This window comes from Cnephaeus nilssonii (assembly GCF_951640355.1).
Source record: "Cnephaeus nilssonii genome assembly, chromosome: 12".
Lineage (NCBI taxonomy): Eukaryota > Metazoa > Chordata > Mammalia > Chiroptera > Vespertilionidae > Cnephaeus > Cnephaeus nilssonii.
The window spans coordinates 53,469,161-53,486,228 of NC_137083.1; the positions used below are offsets into that span (position 1 = coordinate 53,469,161).

At 48.0% G+C, this 17,068-nt stretch overlaps 1 protein-coding gene across 2 annotated transcripts in view; it reads right to left on the reverse strand.

Moving 5' to 3' along the window:
- Positions 1–17,068, reverse strand: part of TBXAS1 (thromboxane A synthase 1) — a 155,050-nt gene that overhangs the window by 42,121 nt on the left and 95,861 nt on the right. For both annotated transcript variants that reach the window (XM_079785787.1, XM_079785786.1), the window contains 4 exons: positions 9,539–9,627; positions 7,722–7,870; positions 6,031–6,161; positions 1,999–2,310 (listed from right to left, as the gene is read on the reverse strand). In XM_079785787.1, the coding sequence (XP_079641913.1) occupies positions 1,999–2,310; positions 6,031–6,161; positions 7,722–7,870; positions 9,539–9,627 (681 nt within the window). The remainder of the gene's footprint in view (positions 1–1,998; positions 2,311–6,030; positions 6,162–7,721; positions 7,871–9,538; positions 9,628–17,068) is intronic.

The window sequence follows — 17,068 nt, forward strand, 5'->3', positions numbered from 1 at the left end:
GAAGGTAAGGAGCATGACTTCTACCTGGGTAACCCACTGCCATATCTGCCACCTGCTGGCCACTCACCAGATGCTTAACCGTCTTTAGTTGGACCTGCCTTCGGTTTATTTGAGGCCAGTCTTTACTGCCTTCCCGGGATAACAGCCGGAACTTCCTCTGGGAGGAGCTCTCCCAAGTTCTCAGTCATAGAACCTGAGTCTGATTGACTCTGGGGGTGTGATTAATTGCTTCAAGCCCATCTGTACCCCATTCCCCCACAGTAGTTGCTTCAAGAATGGGCAGTGACCTACACATTGCCGTCAGAGTGAACCTCATGTCTCTTGCTGAAAAGCTGGGGCCACATACACTCTTTGCTCCATTGATTATGAGCAAGGAAGCCAGTAGTCCAAACGTTGTTGGCAGGCTGCTTGGAGCTTGGAGCACAACTGAGAATGAGGCCGTACCACGGAAGCACAACCAAAAACTGAGACCTGGGGCCTGAGCATGTCACTGAGGCCTTTGTAAAGATTTGCCTGAAGCCACATCTCTTCCTGAGTTACTCAATTTTCTGTCCTAATAAGCCCCTTTCCCCTTTAAATCAGTTTCGTTTGGGGTTTTGTTACCTGCCAGCAATTACGTCCCAATAGGTGTGCCCTCCAGTGTCTGTTATTTCTCTTGCAATATGTATCCCAGTCATCTTTGGTTCCTCCTCCTCCCCCTCCTCAATTAAAAAAGCCACACAACTCTCAATAAAGTAGGAGCCGAGAGGTGGCGGGAGTGGGTAGCAAGGTGATTTGGATGCATGACTTGTTGAGACTCCGTGCCCAAAGAATATCGATTAATGGATCAATGTCAACCTGGAGGGAAGCCCTGTCCTGTTCAACATTTTAATCAATGACTCGGATGAAATAGGAGACATGCTTAGCAAGTCTCAGATGACACAGAGCTGGAGGAATTGCTAATATGACAGATGGCAGAATCAAGATTCAAAATTATTTTGACTGACTTGAGCAATAATAAGAATAAATATAAACCCTTGCATCTAGGCTTTAAAAAAATCAATTATACAAGCAGTGGATTGGGAAAGTTCAGCTTGGCATTTGTCATAACATGGTGGAACTTTAGGCTGACCATAGCTCACGATGAGCCAAAACTTGGAGCAATTAGTAACGCAGGTAACGCAGGAGAGGAAAGGCTAACCTTGCATTTACTTCCCCAGAGGGATAAAGAAGTAGAATTTTCTGGGAAACAGTTTTCAGCTCAATATATGAAAAAAAAAAATTCTAATAGTTCCAATAACAGAATGGGCCACCTCCCAAAACTGTGCATGCAGTGATTACATCAGAATGTAGTAGAAAGGCTTCTATGATGGTGGTCTCCCTTTTAAAGCACAGATTTTAACAGTGATTTTCTTTAACAACTCATAAGTCAAAGCAATGCACACATAAGCATCCAGAAAAAAAAAATGTGGCGTCATAAAGTAGCCTCACTCGGCGCCCTTGAACGTGTGCTTCAAGTCCAGCAAGGAGGAAGGACACATTCTAGAAGGAAGATCCAGAATCTGGACTCCGCACTACCGGGCCCCATTTCACCCGCCTCCATTTACAGACCGGCTCTTCTGTGTTCGCCCAGCTGCGTTATGCCCACTTGTGCCTTCACACCTGCCTCCCTGAGCATGGCACCGCTACAGCCAGAACACCGGGAAACAACACCTCCTGCCCCACCCTGACCTTTGACCCTGACCAACGGAGGACTTTGCAACCTGGCCTGGTTTCATGGATGGCCCCAAACAGGGAAGGCATGTGCACAATTTTTCTTGTTGTTTTTTCTTCTGTTGTTCTGAACGCCACATATTACTTGCTAACTCAGAGAAATGGAGAATGTGGGCAATGGCCCTATTTCATCTTGTAAACCTAGAATGTGATTTTAGCGAGGCAGTTAACAAAACTAAGTTTCACCTCGACGAACACACAATTGTGTGGATTTCACACGAGCCACTGGACCCAACTTGTACTCACGTATTTCTCGGTGAAATGGTCCACCTCTCTCAGAAGCTTCTCCTGGCAGTCGGGGTTGGTGGCCAGTAGGTAGGTGGCGAAGGAGAGAGTGTTGGTGACGATCTCGTAGCCAGCGATGAGAAAGAGGAAGGCCTGGCCCACGACCTCATCCACCGTCAAAGGCTTGGACGGGAGTCTGGGCTGGTGTTTCTCGGAAGGATTCGCTGAGCATTCGTTGGAGAAGACTTGGGTGACGATGTCGAAGCTCTCCACGCCCACGGAGGCGGCAGAATGGCGGGCATCCAGGACCATTTGGAGGAAGTCTCTGCGCCGCTAAGGGACAAAGGAGGAAACGCACATTATGTATGGCCCAGGGCCGCCTAAGTGGGGTTTCTTGGAGCACAAAAACCGGACGTGGACATGCAGCTTTAGGATAGAACAAGGGTTCTCGCTGCGGGATGAGCTGAGATGGCGAGAGCCCCCTGAATGTCCCTCAGTCTGCACTGGCCCGCATACTGGTGCAGTCAAGAGCAGACGGTGATGCAGTAAAAAACACGAGGCCGCCTGCCCATCTGGGCTGATCAGAAAGACGGTAAGCCACTCTGGTGAGTGAGCAAAGCAAGTTGCAGAAGGATGTGTAAAACCAGTCAATGTACAAGGCACCTGATTGCATCTACTTGCCCTTGCAGAGCGAACCTTTAGCAACATCCATACTCAACAGTTCCCAATGAGCCGGGGGGAGATGGGAAAACAGGGGCTTCCAGTTTTTACTTTACCCATGTTTGTGCTGCTCATTGGTCGCTTCGTTTTCTAACAATAAAACAAATAAACCATCATGTAGATTTAAGTCAAAGTATGGGCTCCATTGTTCACTCGCACCCAGTTCAGGGCTTCTGTGCTGGCCATGTTTTTCTCACCAGCAGGAAGTTAACATAACCTGGGGGCGGGAGACTGGCTTCGGTGAAGCTTGTCTTCAAAGTCTCCAGCCTGCGTTCTGCATCTCCTAGCCTAGCCTCCTCATCTCGGGCCCCTTTTTTCCTCAGTAATTACTAGCCCATTTAAGTGGTTAGAGCTCTTACCATTTTCCCTTATCTTCTTTATATTTTTGTTATCACTAATTGTAGCCATAGAAGCACTTACAGATTGCCTTAGCCTTGACTGAGCATATCCCTGGCACATCCTTTCTCTGAGAAGCTCTTTAATGTGGTGAGTGACAAACAATAGGTTACTCTTTTCAGATGTTTATAGAATTAAACAGCAAAAGGAGAGTATCAGAACCACCAACATACTCTAATTTTAAAGTGTGTTACTTGTAGCGTTTTCTCAGTTTACGGTATTGGCTTCTGGGTTTCTATTGCATGAATAATCCGTGCCACACACATGAGCACTTAATTCCATCCTTTAAGATGGCTGTTATTTCCCTTGTGGTTGCTTTCTTCCTTCTATAAAAATAGAAGTGTCTCCAGGGCAGGACCCTGCACTCCCACCTCAGTTTTGGTATTGTGCGGAGTGCATGTTAGGTATGCAACACACAGTTCCATAAATAAAAGTGCAGTGCGTTGAATGCCTTCTGAGGAAGGCCGGGCTGGATTTGCTGACAACTGCGTGCTGTTGGGAGCATCCATCTTGGATCGTGAGACCTTTGCAGCTCTTCTGCTTCCCAGGTTTGTGACCCTGGAAGGCGTCTGCTGAGACACCAGCAGGCCTCACAGCGAAGCTGGGTGTCAAGAACCTGGAGACCGAAGAGGCAGGGCCTCAGTGTCCGGCCAGCCCACTTGGGTTGGAACAGTGGAGAGAATAGCACCAGCCCAGTTGGCTGCCTCTTTCCACCCTGGCCCTGCTCATTCTGTTTTCCAAACGGCATCCTCAAGGGATGCCTTACCCCAGCTTCCTTCCTGCTGCTTGGCCAACACCTGGATGGCTGTGGTGGCCCCCTGCTAGCTCTGGTCCCGTGGGGCAAACGTGGGGGCATAATGGCAGCTGATCCCCTCCGCTACCTCAGCTCCTGGATGCTGGCCTGGGACCCCAGAACATCCGCAGGCCTCTCAGCTGGCGTGTCTGAATCTCCTCGGCGTGTGATACAGTTGTGGTCCCTGAGGCTTGCTCGTGGCTTTGCTGGAGTGGGGTGCGGGCGATGATAGGAGGGGGCGCACAAGCACATCCACTCTAGTGGAGTTTCCCAGGGGCAGACGCAGCTGGCATCCTTTCCTCGCCTCCCGGCCGAGGCAGGCTGCTAGAGGGCCATCGAGCTTCTACAAATCTGTCTTAACCTCCAGCTACAGAGGCCAGAAAGGGCTGCTCTGGAGGGCCCGGGCCTGGAGAGGAGCGTTAGTGCAGATGGCTTTCTTTTATGTGCACTGCATCACGAGGCTTATTTGAACACTGCCCATTTAGGACCCAAACGCTGCTGGTTTATGGTTCTATCCAAGAAAAATACGCACCCTGATAGATGTAGGTGTCTAATCCACCCATCGGCTAGAGCTTAGAAAAATATTTACCTTTTAACATCTGTGCTGCATTTTCCACTGCGCAAACACACATCTGCTTGATGGAATGTCTACAGAGTTCAGATGGGTTTAAAGTGAGTTTTCTTAGTAACCGTATAGCTCTGTCTTGACACGGGCAGTCCTGGATTTGTGGATGGGAGGTTTTCCTCAGATCAACTCATTGTTTGAAACAAATAGCTCTTGAGTTTATAAAAGGAAAAGCTCGAGGCAATCCCAGTAATTGGATCTTTAATAACCCTCACCTCTTCGTCAGCCGCTCGGGTGCGACAGTTGGAGAATTTCGGCCTGACTCCACAGCCAGTGGGTTTCAGGGTGAGTCGGGGCAGGGGGTGTGGGTGTGAGTGACCAAATGCTCACAGGGAGGCCATTTCTAGCAGCACTGAGGTTTGAAAATGGGGCTTTCCTCCCTCTCCTGCCCCAGGCCCAGCCTCACTCCCGAGAAACAGGAACCTGGATGCGTGTCCTGTCTCTAGGCCGCAGAGCCTGGCCGGGGGTGCTCGTTAGATCGTTCTCCCACACCTGCCAGGGCATCCAGTTGAGTTCATGGTGGTGTGGGCCCAGGGGCCATGAGCTTGTCGACACCTTCCCCACCTGCTGGACCTGGATACCTTGGCTGCCCAGTCTCCAGAGGACACAGCTGGGAAGGGCGAGGATGCTGCTCCCCGAGCCAGCTCCGCGCATCCAGCCTGACCCCTGATTTCACCCTCCGCCAAGGCTGCCACAATGAGACCTCACGCCCTTTCCTTGTCAATCCCTCGGAGCCACCAGCCTTTGAGGAAACCCCTTTAAAGCGACACTGTGCCCTTGTTTGTTTTTTTTTTTCCTTTTAATCAACTTTCTTGAATGTAACAGGTCCCTTAACGCATAGTGTTGCATATGCACCAGCATATCCAACATTGAAATTATTTTCCCTAACATTAAAAATTCCTACTTCCATCCTCAGCCAAGTTCAATGAACAAATATTTTACTCAGTTCCTACTTTGTGCCAAGCGTGGTGCCAGTCTGTAAGGAGGAAAGAAATCTTGGGTCTCAGATGAAGCAGGAGAGGGTCCCCAACCACAAAATATGTGGGAGCATTCTCGGAGCCGAAGGGGAGTGTGGGGTTGGTGAGGGCTGCCTATTATTGATGCTGTTCATGCTGTAAAACCTCATTCTCGCCATTTTTCAATGTAAAGAATATGCTGATGAAAAGCACACGTGGGCACATTTATCTGCAGAATTCTTTTGGGGCAGCTAGAACCTGTGCGGGGGGTGATGCTTGAAATAGGTGGTGAGATTGGGGGGCAGCTTTAATTCTACTGACCTTGGGGTGTGCTCTCCCCACAGTGCCTCCTGCCTGCCCTCACTCTCTCCTTGTTTGCTCCTCCTCGACCTTTCTCCTTTCTTTCTACTGCCCCTGGGAAGCTCTGGGTGGGAGACCCATGCAGGACAGCAGGGTGCGGTGGGTGGGTGGGGCAGGGAGGGAAGAGAGAAAAAAGAGACCACGCGCAATGCCAAATTAGGCTCCCTTCCATTTCGAAGCCGTGTCCTATTAAAACACGTTACCTCTTCTGCTGCTTGCTGGTCCCGCAAGGCAATCACATTTCTAATGAGTTTGTTAAAAAAGCTGTTCAGTTCATCTCGCTTCTTATTGGGCAGAATCCGGGCCAGTGGGACCATTATGGATGGAAATGATACTTGAAAGAGAAAAACAAAAATGGCATTGAAAGGGGGGGCGACAATAAACCACGGCTGTTAGAGGCCTGTTGCCAGGAAGCAAGCCCTGGCCTTGAATCAGAGTCGCTTGAAGGCCCGTCTTCCCCTCTGAACTGCGGCTCCTCGCTCCTCGGGGAGGGGCCGCATCTCATTCCACCCCTGGACTCCTCGCCGTTCCTTGCACATTGATAAACACTCATACGACTGAATCCCCACTTCCATCTGGCCCTCCAGAAGTCAATCTCATGCCTCGAAATTAATTTTCCAGGCCCTAGATATGAGGGCCCACGCTCTTTGTATTTCATCAAGAAAGAACAGAGTGCAGGCCATGTTTCAAGTCTTAGCAAGTGGTAGAAGCTGATCTACTTTCTCAGCTTTCTGGTCCTTTGCATCCCCCCGCCCCCACTGGGTAATTGTCCCCAGAGCTACCACTTGCATCGTCCCTACGTGTTGCCGATGCAGCTGCTGGCAAGGATGCTGGCCCCTCCCCCTGTGGGCGCCTCCCCTGCTGTGTCAGGTGCAGCCGGGGCCACGGCTGCCATGCCCTTGGGACAGGGCTCCCTGGGTCAGGGATGCTCATCACCTCCTGGGGGGTGACAGGGAACTCGGCTTGGTTTAGCTCCCTGGCGTTCACGGTGGGCCTACTGTGCACAGGTATAGTGCGGAAGCCGGGCTGGGGAGGGCCGTTCTGGACCCACAAGTTCTCCGAATACTCTGCCCATTTTCAAGAACCAGAGCCTGAACCAGAGACACGGCAGGGAGACAGGCTCTGAGTGGCAGAGAGCTGAGCGGCAGCGGCCTGGGACCACGGAACCACCTCCCTGGGGTGCAGGGGTGGGGGGCAAAGGAGGACGATGCCTGACCCCCTTTGCAACTCCTCCTACACTGTCAGTGCAGAGCAATGGAAATGAAACTGACCGAGGAATGAGTAAAATTTACCAGCCCTGCAAATGGTTAAAAATTGTGGCAATAATTAATAACAATAAAATCAACACTTCGATACTTTTGTAAAAGCAGGAAGATACTGGAATTGGCCAGAGGGTAAAAACTCACTTCTCAAAGTAAAGTAAACTGATGGTAACCGGCACGTCACCTGTCACATAGGATCTAGTTTGCTGTGTGTTGGGCCTCAGGCAGAGAAGTCTTCTGCAGAGGATTTTGCTGGCGGGGAGAAATATGTCGGGGAAAGGCTTTGGGTTCCAGCATCGGCTTTGCCTTTCTACGAGTAAGCCTCGGTTTTCCCATCTATAAAATGGGGATGAGAACACCTCTCTTATAGGATGAATTCAGGCACTTACTGAGGCAACGCATGCACAACACTCAGCAGAGGGCTCGGCTGCTGTTCTCCCCGTGGCGGCGGTGAGGGGGGCCACCTCCGTGGGTAAGAAGCCGCTCTGGGGAGACGAGGCCTTTGCAAGGCAGACCCTTCCCTAGCGGCAGAGGCTGGGTCCTGAGAGCCGCCCAGCACCACCCACGTGCCCCAGGCTCTGCCCACCTGGCAGTAGCCCCGTGTCCCCGGCCGCGGCAGGAGCTGTACGTACAGATTAAAACCAGGAGAGGTTTGGGGATGGAGGAGGCAAAGAAACGCCGGCAGTGCGTCACAAAGGGGTCCTCGGGAGCCTTTTGGGAGTCCACCGGGGTGCCGAAGGCCACACTGGCCACCACGTCTGTGCTGTAGCAGTTGTAGCACCTACGGGAGAGGGAACCGTTTGAATTTCAAGAGGGCTCTGCCATCGGCCCCCCCATCGAACTCCATCGTCCACTTACTCCAAAGAGGAGCTTCCTGCGGGCTGGGGGAGGGGGCGGGAGAAAAGGGGCTGCGCTTAGACCCTCTGGGCAGGGACAGCGGAGTATCAGGAGACAGAAGACACAACCAGGAGCTGATCTGAGCACAGACGGGAAGCGGGGACCGCGTCACGCAACTTCCAGGCCGTGGCAGCTGTCTCAGCCAGACACAGCCCAACACCAAACTGGGCAGTAACTTTACTCCCCGCGACGGAGGGAAAACAGGGGACCCACAGCCTGTGCATGTCACCCCAAAGCTGTGCAGAGCCAGCATCGAATGATCAATTGAGACAGAGCAAATTGTGATGAATGAATTAACAACCTGCTTGTCTAGTTGTGTTAGCTTTATCCCCCTCTCCCTCCCTCCTCATGGGTTTACAGTGTTCATAAGGGCAACCAACAAAAAAAACAGAGGCCCGTCACTCTCAAAGAAATACGAGACAAACTTTGGAACCAGCTTCATGAACATATTATATTATTACAGAAAACACACGTTGTATTTTAGAAACAAACAGATGGAAAAGTGTCTGGCAGGAGCTCCAGAAAAATGAACTCCTCGGGCTCTGGGATACCTGCCCCCCAAATGGCCATTTTAAACTAGAGGGATCTTTTTTTTCTGTTATTCTAAAAGGGCCAACAACTGGGTATTCATAGCCCTTTGTAATTAAAAGGACTATTTTCAGGGTTTGATGTAGGCACATACTTAGTTCCTCTTCCTCATAAATTCTATAACCAACCATGAGGAGTAAATGACGTCTCCAGATGACTTATTTTATTTTGGCTGCTGTTATTGAAAATGTCCCTACAGTTGATTACACATCTCCCTGCTCCTATTGCAGAAACAATTTGACAACTGAATGTGGTTTCATCTGATCCCAATGATGGAAGATTTAAGGGTTTTAAGAGTTGTTTGCTCTGCTTTTATAGCTGCTGTGCCCACCTTATCTTTGGCCAACTCGTGCATCTCATGACCAGAGAGAATGTGTACAAGGGAATTGTGTAAACAACATGGTACAATTTAAATGCCAGTGATGATTATGTTATCATTTTATTAGCAATGATAATAAAAACGAGTCAGCTTCTGGCTTATCTGCCACTCCCACCTTACCCCTAATCTACCATAAGTGAGCGTAGGACAACTAGGAGAAGAGTCAGACCATCAGTCACTTACATTTGGTGTCCACCGCTAAGTCATGGCTTCGAGGCCGAGGTGCACCCCAATTTCTCCGGAAGTAGAAATGCAGGGACTTTCCCCAGGACCCTGTCCTTTCTGCCCGGATGTTTCCTGCCCACTCCCAGGTTTGCAGAGGTTAGCGGACAAGTCTCCTCACAAGCCACTGTCCACTCGGGGCTTCCCTCAACATGCCACACCTCCCCCGGGCGGTGTTCACCTCTGCGTCACATTTTATACGGGTTCCATGTCTACTTATTAGTCAGTCCACCCGTGCTTTTATGAGCTTCTAGCATTTCCATAGTTTGCCGGTCCCGAGGTCATTGTCCAGTAATTATGTCCAGTTACAATTAGAAGCAGCGATTAGGAAATGCGACGTCTCCTCCGGACGGTAGCCCTTACCTCTGGATGTCAAACGCGTCCCCCGATTCCGCATAGCGTTGTAGATGAGCCACGAGCAGGTCGCAGGCTTGGCTGATTAGGGGCATCACCTGATGGCGGATAACAAAGGTGTAATTAGGACACCAGCGGGCAGCATGCCGACATCAGCTGCCGATAAAGAGGCTGTGTGTGGTGCTTCCTGGAAAACGGGCATTGTTTTGAAGATAATCTTCATGCAGCCAAGATTCAAGAGGAAGGGCTAAAATTCACAGAAATCATGACATGCAATAGCTGTAAAATTTCTATTTTAGCTTACGCAATCTGTTTTTTGGAAGCAGAAAGAAGAAGGGATGTAGAGTAAATACTGTGAAATAATTATGAAAATGGTCGTTAAGTGCTGAGATGGAAATGACAATCTGTATTTGGTTTCATGACATTTGGTTAGCATTAGAGAGTAAATAGACCACAATCCATATGTACTATCTCTGGAATTAGCCCAAATCTATGTTAACTTGGTTTCAATTATACTTTAGATCTTCCACTAACATATAAAATCCGAGTAGCCCAAGGAACTAAGGTTTCCCCTTTCCATACTCCTCATTCAATACAAAAGTCATTCTTAGAGCATTTCTGAAGGATGGGTGTTCATTTCTGCTTAAATTGCTCATAACCTTCAAATCAGGGGAACCCATGACTTCAAGAGGCCTTCTATGCCCACACAGGATGGTTGCTGAATTTCTCTTTTTAATAGTAAAATATTTTTATTATGGAAATTTTCTGAGAGAATGGCGTCATGAACATACGAACATTCATGTAACTAATTATCCAGCTTCCAAAAATTTAGATCTCACGTTGGCTGCCCACCACTTTGACCCCACAACAGGCTGGCTTGAGTGGAATTCTTATTGGAGCCTGTTTGGCACCCACGTGACCGTTCATTCTCTCCTGGGTGTTTGAAAGCCAAGTTGGAAGCATTGGGTGAGGGGGGGGGGTACATTTTATCCAGAGTGCGTTCTAGAGCAACATCACAGGGAAAGCGACATGCTGTACTCCATTGTTCTGAGCATTTCTTTGGAAAACGTATTTTGAAATGTTATCTATGTTTCGATTTTACCTTTTGGACACAAGAATATAAATTTCTCTGGATACAGGAGATTTTTGTGTCTTTGGTACCCAGAACAGTGCCTGGCACATAGTAATTATTTGTTGAATGAATGAATGAATGAATGAATGGATATTAATGATTACATAAGATCCACTCTTTGCTAATAAAGTCTTGAGACATTTGGAAAAAGTCCTAAAATGTTAGGAGGTATGTTGTATTGAGGCAAAATTTGACTTTTCCCTTTCCTCTCCTCCCTTCCCCTCCCTTTCTCTCCTCTCCTCTTCTCTCTCCCTGCATCACACCTGAAAGGCAGCTCCATGAATGGAACACAGCAATCCTGTAAATTATAAATAGACCATTTCCTTGCACATCAAGCACAAAGCCAGGTTATGTTGACTTTTTTAGGAGACATATAACAGGCAAATATTGAGGTTCAGGTCAATGAAAACTACAAGATCTTTCTCCATGAATCATCACCATGTACAATTGATTTTTTGACCCTTTAGGGCCCATTCATTTGAAAGGCTTTACTTTTACATTGCCTGTATTGTTATAAAAAGTCCTACCATGTGCTCTGAGTGGAACAATCTCTTAACTTTCCAGAACACATTGAGGTGATTGGAGAAGTCTGGCAGAGCGGGACAGACTGGGTGGCTGTTGGCGGAGGTTGGAGGAACACATGGCTTTGTTGGACCCTTCCCTCCCACGGCTCCCTCCAAGCCAGCCCTGTGAGCTTTGGGGTGTAAGGGAAGAACTGTGTCACCAGGGCCCAGCGCCTCGCTGTGTAAGAGGCAGAGAGGGCATTCCTGTCGTGTGAAAGTGAGGGAGCTATGGTCTGAGCTCAGGGCTGCATGGGTTCCCAGGGCTGGGACAGGGGCAGGGGCAGCACGTGTGGGCAGCTGAGCAGACACCTCCCCTGGCCTCCCCCCTCCCCACACACACCCAGTAGAGAGATGGCAGAGCATCTGAGGCCCTGCCCTGTTGCCAAGACTTGGAGGGAGTATCTGGACAGGGAGATCCTGGAAAAGAGGATTTTCTGCTCATGGAGCCTTAAGAGCTCAGAGCACTGGGTGTCTGTACTCGGTGTGGGTGGGCCGAGGTGTGTACTCACTCATTCAAATCTAATCTCCTGCGATGTGGCTACTCCTTCGTTCCAACTGAAATTTGGTAAATGTGTCTCCCAAGCCTTCACTCAGTTGATTGACATGTAGACAGGATCAAACACAGAGCCCGAGGCCCCCCACTAGACGGCTACTCTAGGTAGCCCCAGACATGGTCCTTATCACTGTTTCTGGCCAGCTGTGCAGGAGCCTACGTCAATGTTCAGCCAGGCAGCATCTTATCAGTAAGGGAGTGGGAGGGGGAGGGGGAGACTGTCAAACGATGTGCTGAAGCAGAAATGTACTGTATCGTATCTCCATATCCGGAAGCCCACTGAAAAAAGAAATGAGAATGACTCTACTGGTTTACTCTTGATCCTTCTGGATGGGCTCTCCATGACCACTGAATTATTTCCTGAATGCTCACGAACCATCAGGGTAACAATCCGTCCGCACAAAGGTGTGTGTGAGGCTCGTCACTGTCGAGAAGTCTCAGGCCACCTTAGTATTCGGAGGACTCGGTACTGTTTAAGCCGCATTTCTATGGCTGCCTTCACCAGCTCTGCTCCTCCCGTTATTTTAACGAGCTTAGTGGTACAACGGCACTCTGCTTCAGTCTAATCGCATGTGCAGAAATACCTTTCAGATGTAGATTAGAAGAACAGTAACAGGGCAAAAGGAAAAGTACTGTTTAAAAGGAAGTCTCTTTAGGCCCTGGCCAGTGTGGCTCCGTTGGTTGGGCATCATCCCATGCACTGAGAGATCGCCAGGTCAATCCCTGGTCAGGGCATACGCCTGGGTTACAGGTTTGATCTCCCGTTGGGTTGTGTGCGGGAGGCAGCTGATTGATGTCTCTCTCTCTCTCTCCTTAGCCCTTCCGCTATCTCTAAAAATAATAATAATAATAATAATAATAATAATAAAGAAAAAAGAAGAAGCCTCTTTAGATGTCAAGCTTAAAGCCTCCTTCATGTACCAAAATGGGATGCAATATAAAATTGATTTACATACAACTCTTCAGAAGCATGCTGTGTGTTCAAAGAGCGCTCCGCCCACACGGAACCTAATCATATGCGTGGACAGTGCGGAGGGGGGGCGGGCCAGATGCCCACCATCGGTCCCTCCATGTGCTTGTGACCGGAATTCTTTGTGGCTGGCTGGCGTGATTGTAATTTTCTACCACACTCTGCCTGCTGTCTGTCGAACTGGATGGATAATGACATTTTTAGTTGGGTTAATGTGATATGAGATGGGGCATGAATTATGAAAAATGTTTTTAAAAGCAATGCAGGGAAAATATTATCAGGCAGGAGAGCAGGATCTGCGCGTTGGCCAGTAGCCATCATCTCAGGTTTTCTTCCTTGCATCCTACACAAGCAGCCACGGGATATTTACTCTTACACGAGTCGCATACAAACAGAAACGCTCTTTGATGGGTTTGCGATCATCTTTATACAATCCACAAACCCCGCAGTTATTCCCCTACATTTGCAGACAAGCAGGTAGAGGTGGCTTGTGCAAACACACGCACAGATGAACACACAATGTTATCATCATACACATCTTAATAGAAGACTCTTATTTGGCTGTTACTTTTCATCTTCGTAGCATAATGAGTGATTTCTATTTTTTGTTTTTTCCCCCTAGATTTTTCATAATGCACATATGTTACACTTAGATAAAATATTATTGCTATTAGGCTTTTAAAGAACAATTTCTTCTTGTGGGGGGATCAGCCCAGCAGCCAAGCCTGGGGAGAAAGTTCCCCATTTTGCTTCAGTCAGCTCTCACATTGGTTATCTTCATTATAGATGCCCCTGAGTGTACAGTCAGTTATTTGGTAACTGGCAGTAACCATCCAGGGTAAAGTACCATTCTCAGCTTGGGAAGGAAATTCCCCAAGAAAGGAAGCCCTTGGTAACCTGCAGTTTACCATTTAATCAAAGTGGCCCAGTTAAAAACAAAGCAGATGGAATCTTTACTGACTGAGGAATTCTGCATCAAGGCGCAGGCGAGGGCCAGAGAGCTCATTCAAGAAGCTGGAGAGGGCTCTATGAGTGGGCAAAAGAGACAGCGTATGGGCTAAAGACCCAGAAGGCTCAGACATTCTCCTGCTCAAAGGCTTTCTTCTCCCCTTTTGGGCAATCCCTAGAATTTCATCATTGGAGTTTCTTCCTCAAGGTTAAGCCTTTGACCTTGTTAAATACACTGGGCCCCAGGGAGAGAAAACATTCAAAGCCAGTGCCAATTGTTAGGTTTCCTCTCCTTGGCATTTCTTAGTTGTGTTTGACCTAACCTCACTGAACCAATTTCTTCATCTGCAGAATGGGAGTAATGATCGCTCCCTTGAAGAGTCATGACAAAGATTAGAAACAAAATAGGTAAAAGACTTAGCGCCAGAAGGCAGTGAGAGTTGCAAGCCCTGGGACACCCATGATCCAAGACTGGTTTGAATGCCAGCATCAGTCTCTCTTTTCTTATTCCTCACAGACAGCACCCATTGGGTCCACGTGCTCTTGCCTCACCAAGTTATCCTCACTCCTTCCTCAAATTTGTCTCTCCATCTTTATTTCCCCAGTGACCACTCTACTTCAGGCTTTGCCAGGGGTTGCCTGGAATATGGTTGTCATCTTGCTTCTTGAGAACAATGACTGTATCTTGAGCAATTTGTTGTCTTAGTACCTAATACAGTGCCTGGCACATTGGTGTATTAAAAGCTTTTTTTTTTTTTCAAAAGAACTTTCTGGCCTCCTTGCCTCCTGTCTTTTCACTTTCTAATCTATCCTGTCTGCAGTCACCAGATTGGCCTTCCAAAAATATTTGTTACCTGAGCAATGTTTTGCTGAAATCCTTTGGAGATCCTCATTGACCGAAGGATGTAGAACAAGCTTCTGACCCTGTTTTCTAAAGCCCATTAAGAACTGAATCCTGCCGAAACCGGTTTGGCTCAGTGGATAGAGCGTCGGCCTGCGGACTCAAGGGTCCCAGGTTCGATTCCGGTCAAGGGCATGTACCTTGGTTGCGGGCACATCCCCAGTGGGGGGTGTGCAGGAGGCAGCTGATCGATGTTTCTCTCTCATCGATGTTTCTAACTCTCTATCCCTCTCCCTTCCTCTCTGTAAAAATCAATAAAATATATTTTTTTTTAAAAAAAGAACTGAATCCTGCCAATAACCATGTGGGTAAACTTCGAGGCCCGCCTTCCCCCAGTCAAACCTTCCTGTGAGACCACAGCCCAGCTGGCAGCTTGACTACAGAGACCCTGAGACAGAGGCACCCCTCTAAGTTATGCCCAGATTCCTGAGCCTCAGAAATTATGAGCTAATAAAGATTTGTTGTTTTAAAATGCTAAATTTAGGGGTAATTTATTACACAGAAATAGATAACTAATCCACTCTCAATGTTACTATCTTGTGGCAACTCTTATATGTTGTCATGCATTATTGAGGTTCTTGGCATTTGTTCTATCAGGAATGAGCACAGTGCAATACATCCAGTTGATTTTCTACAAATAGCTATGTGATGACTGATTGGCTGAATGTTCCCTAAGGGCCTTAACATAGAACGTATCCAAGAAACATTAACACGTTGAGGTGCTCTTGGTATGAATACAGTGCAGTTTCCTGGGAACTGGCCCTGAGTGAAGACCTGAGGCCCATGGTGGTTCTACCTCTTACTCTGGGCAAGTCATTGGAATCTCTCTGAATCTGGGTCCTCACCCCCAGATGTGGGGCCAATTGCAATGAGCTATAAAGTCCCTTTCCGTGGGCATTCTGGGATTCCAAGGAGGTCAGTGGCCACCAGGTTGAGACCATTGCTTGGGGGCCATGGAAAGAGCAGGCAGCTTCCTAGTTCAGGGCAGTAAACAGCCAGCTCGGGAGGCCTGTCTACTTGCTCTACCACATGACATCCCTAAAAAAGCCTTTCTGTATCTGTTTTATTTCAGAATTACGTAAAGACCTCAAAGGCAGACTCTGGTGATTTTTATGCTCAAATAATTTAGTAAAAGTGAGAATTAGGACACCAGATCCTTTGATTTCTGACACTGCCTTTTTCTTCAAAATCAGGATGCATAATCCCTTTGCTCCTCAGTTAATGAACATCTAGGTTACAATCTCACTCAATCCAGTTCTGACGCCATGAACTTGAAAAACAAACACCATTAAGCCTTTGGAGCCCCAGGACGGTTGGAGAATGGAGACAGGCTGAGTGCTAGGAGAGACACCTTTCCTGAGGGGGCTGGAGGAGAGGGCCTCTGTAAACGGAAATGGCCCCACACATTGATGGTGTGAGGCTGGGTGGCTCATCTGTCATCTGTGAAGGAAGATTCAGAAAAGAGCCTGAGTGCAGGCCACCCCCCTGAGATCAATACTGGGCCCCCAGGAGCCACCCCTTTGGGGCCACACAAAGTGGAGACCTGTCCTCATCTGCTCCAGAGTGTTTGCCCAGGAGTTGGTGTGTGTGTGTGTGTGTGTGTGTGTGTGTGTGTGTGTGTGTGTGATCTTGGAAGCTAAATGGCTGAATTGGAACGCTTTTTTCCTCAATCCGCCACTTTCAAGTCTTTAATAGCTCCTCACTATTCAGTGAAGTGTGCACCAAGCACTCCCCCCACCCCCAGCAGAGAACTGGGAACTCTGTGTGCCTCAACCTACTTTTCCCATTTGCTCTCACTAAGTGCTTGCATGTACTCTGTGTGCCAGCCAGTTTATACTCCCTATTCCCCAAACACACCCTGTACTTTTTCGTCCAGATGACTTTGTTCCTGCAGCTCATTCCACCTGCAAAGCACCTTTCACTCTGTCAAAACTCAGCAAAACCTCCAGGGCTCAGTTCCAAGACTACCTACCCCCCAGTCCCCAAAGTGCCACCGTCTCCCACTAGTTGGAAATGACGTAGGAATACATCCATCTTGTTGCCCTTCTACATGATAAACCCCTTAAAGACAGGAACTAATAAATATCGGTTGAATATATGAATTTAATGTTTCATTCTATTTGGCACTCTTAGACCTGTGGGCATTGATGCTGTTTTGGAATGGACGTTAGAGGGTGATTTTCTGAATAAATAAAGGTCAGCTAATACAGATGGTAAATGGTATTGAACTATATTGTTGATTTAAAAAATAGAAAAATTAATACCGAAAGTATTAGTCCTTTCTAAACAGGTGACTAATAAATGTCAAATTCATACTAGTTAGCAAAACTTACAGCCTCCCTCTGCCACCCAGATATTGAAAACATCCATGACTTATTTTTATGCAAAATTTCCTGCTGATATATATCAGTTCTAGCCATCTATGTGAATAATAAAATGTCATTTCTAATCACTCTTGGCTCCTGTCAAGAG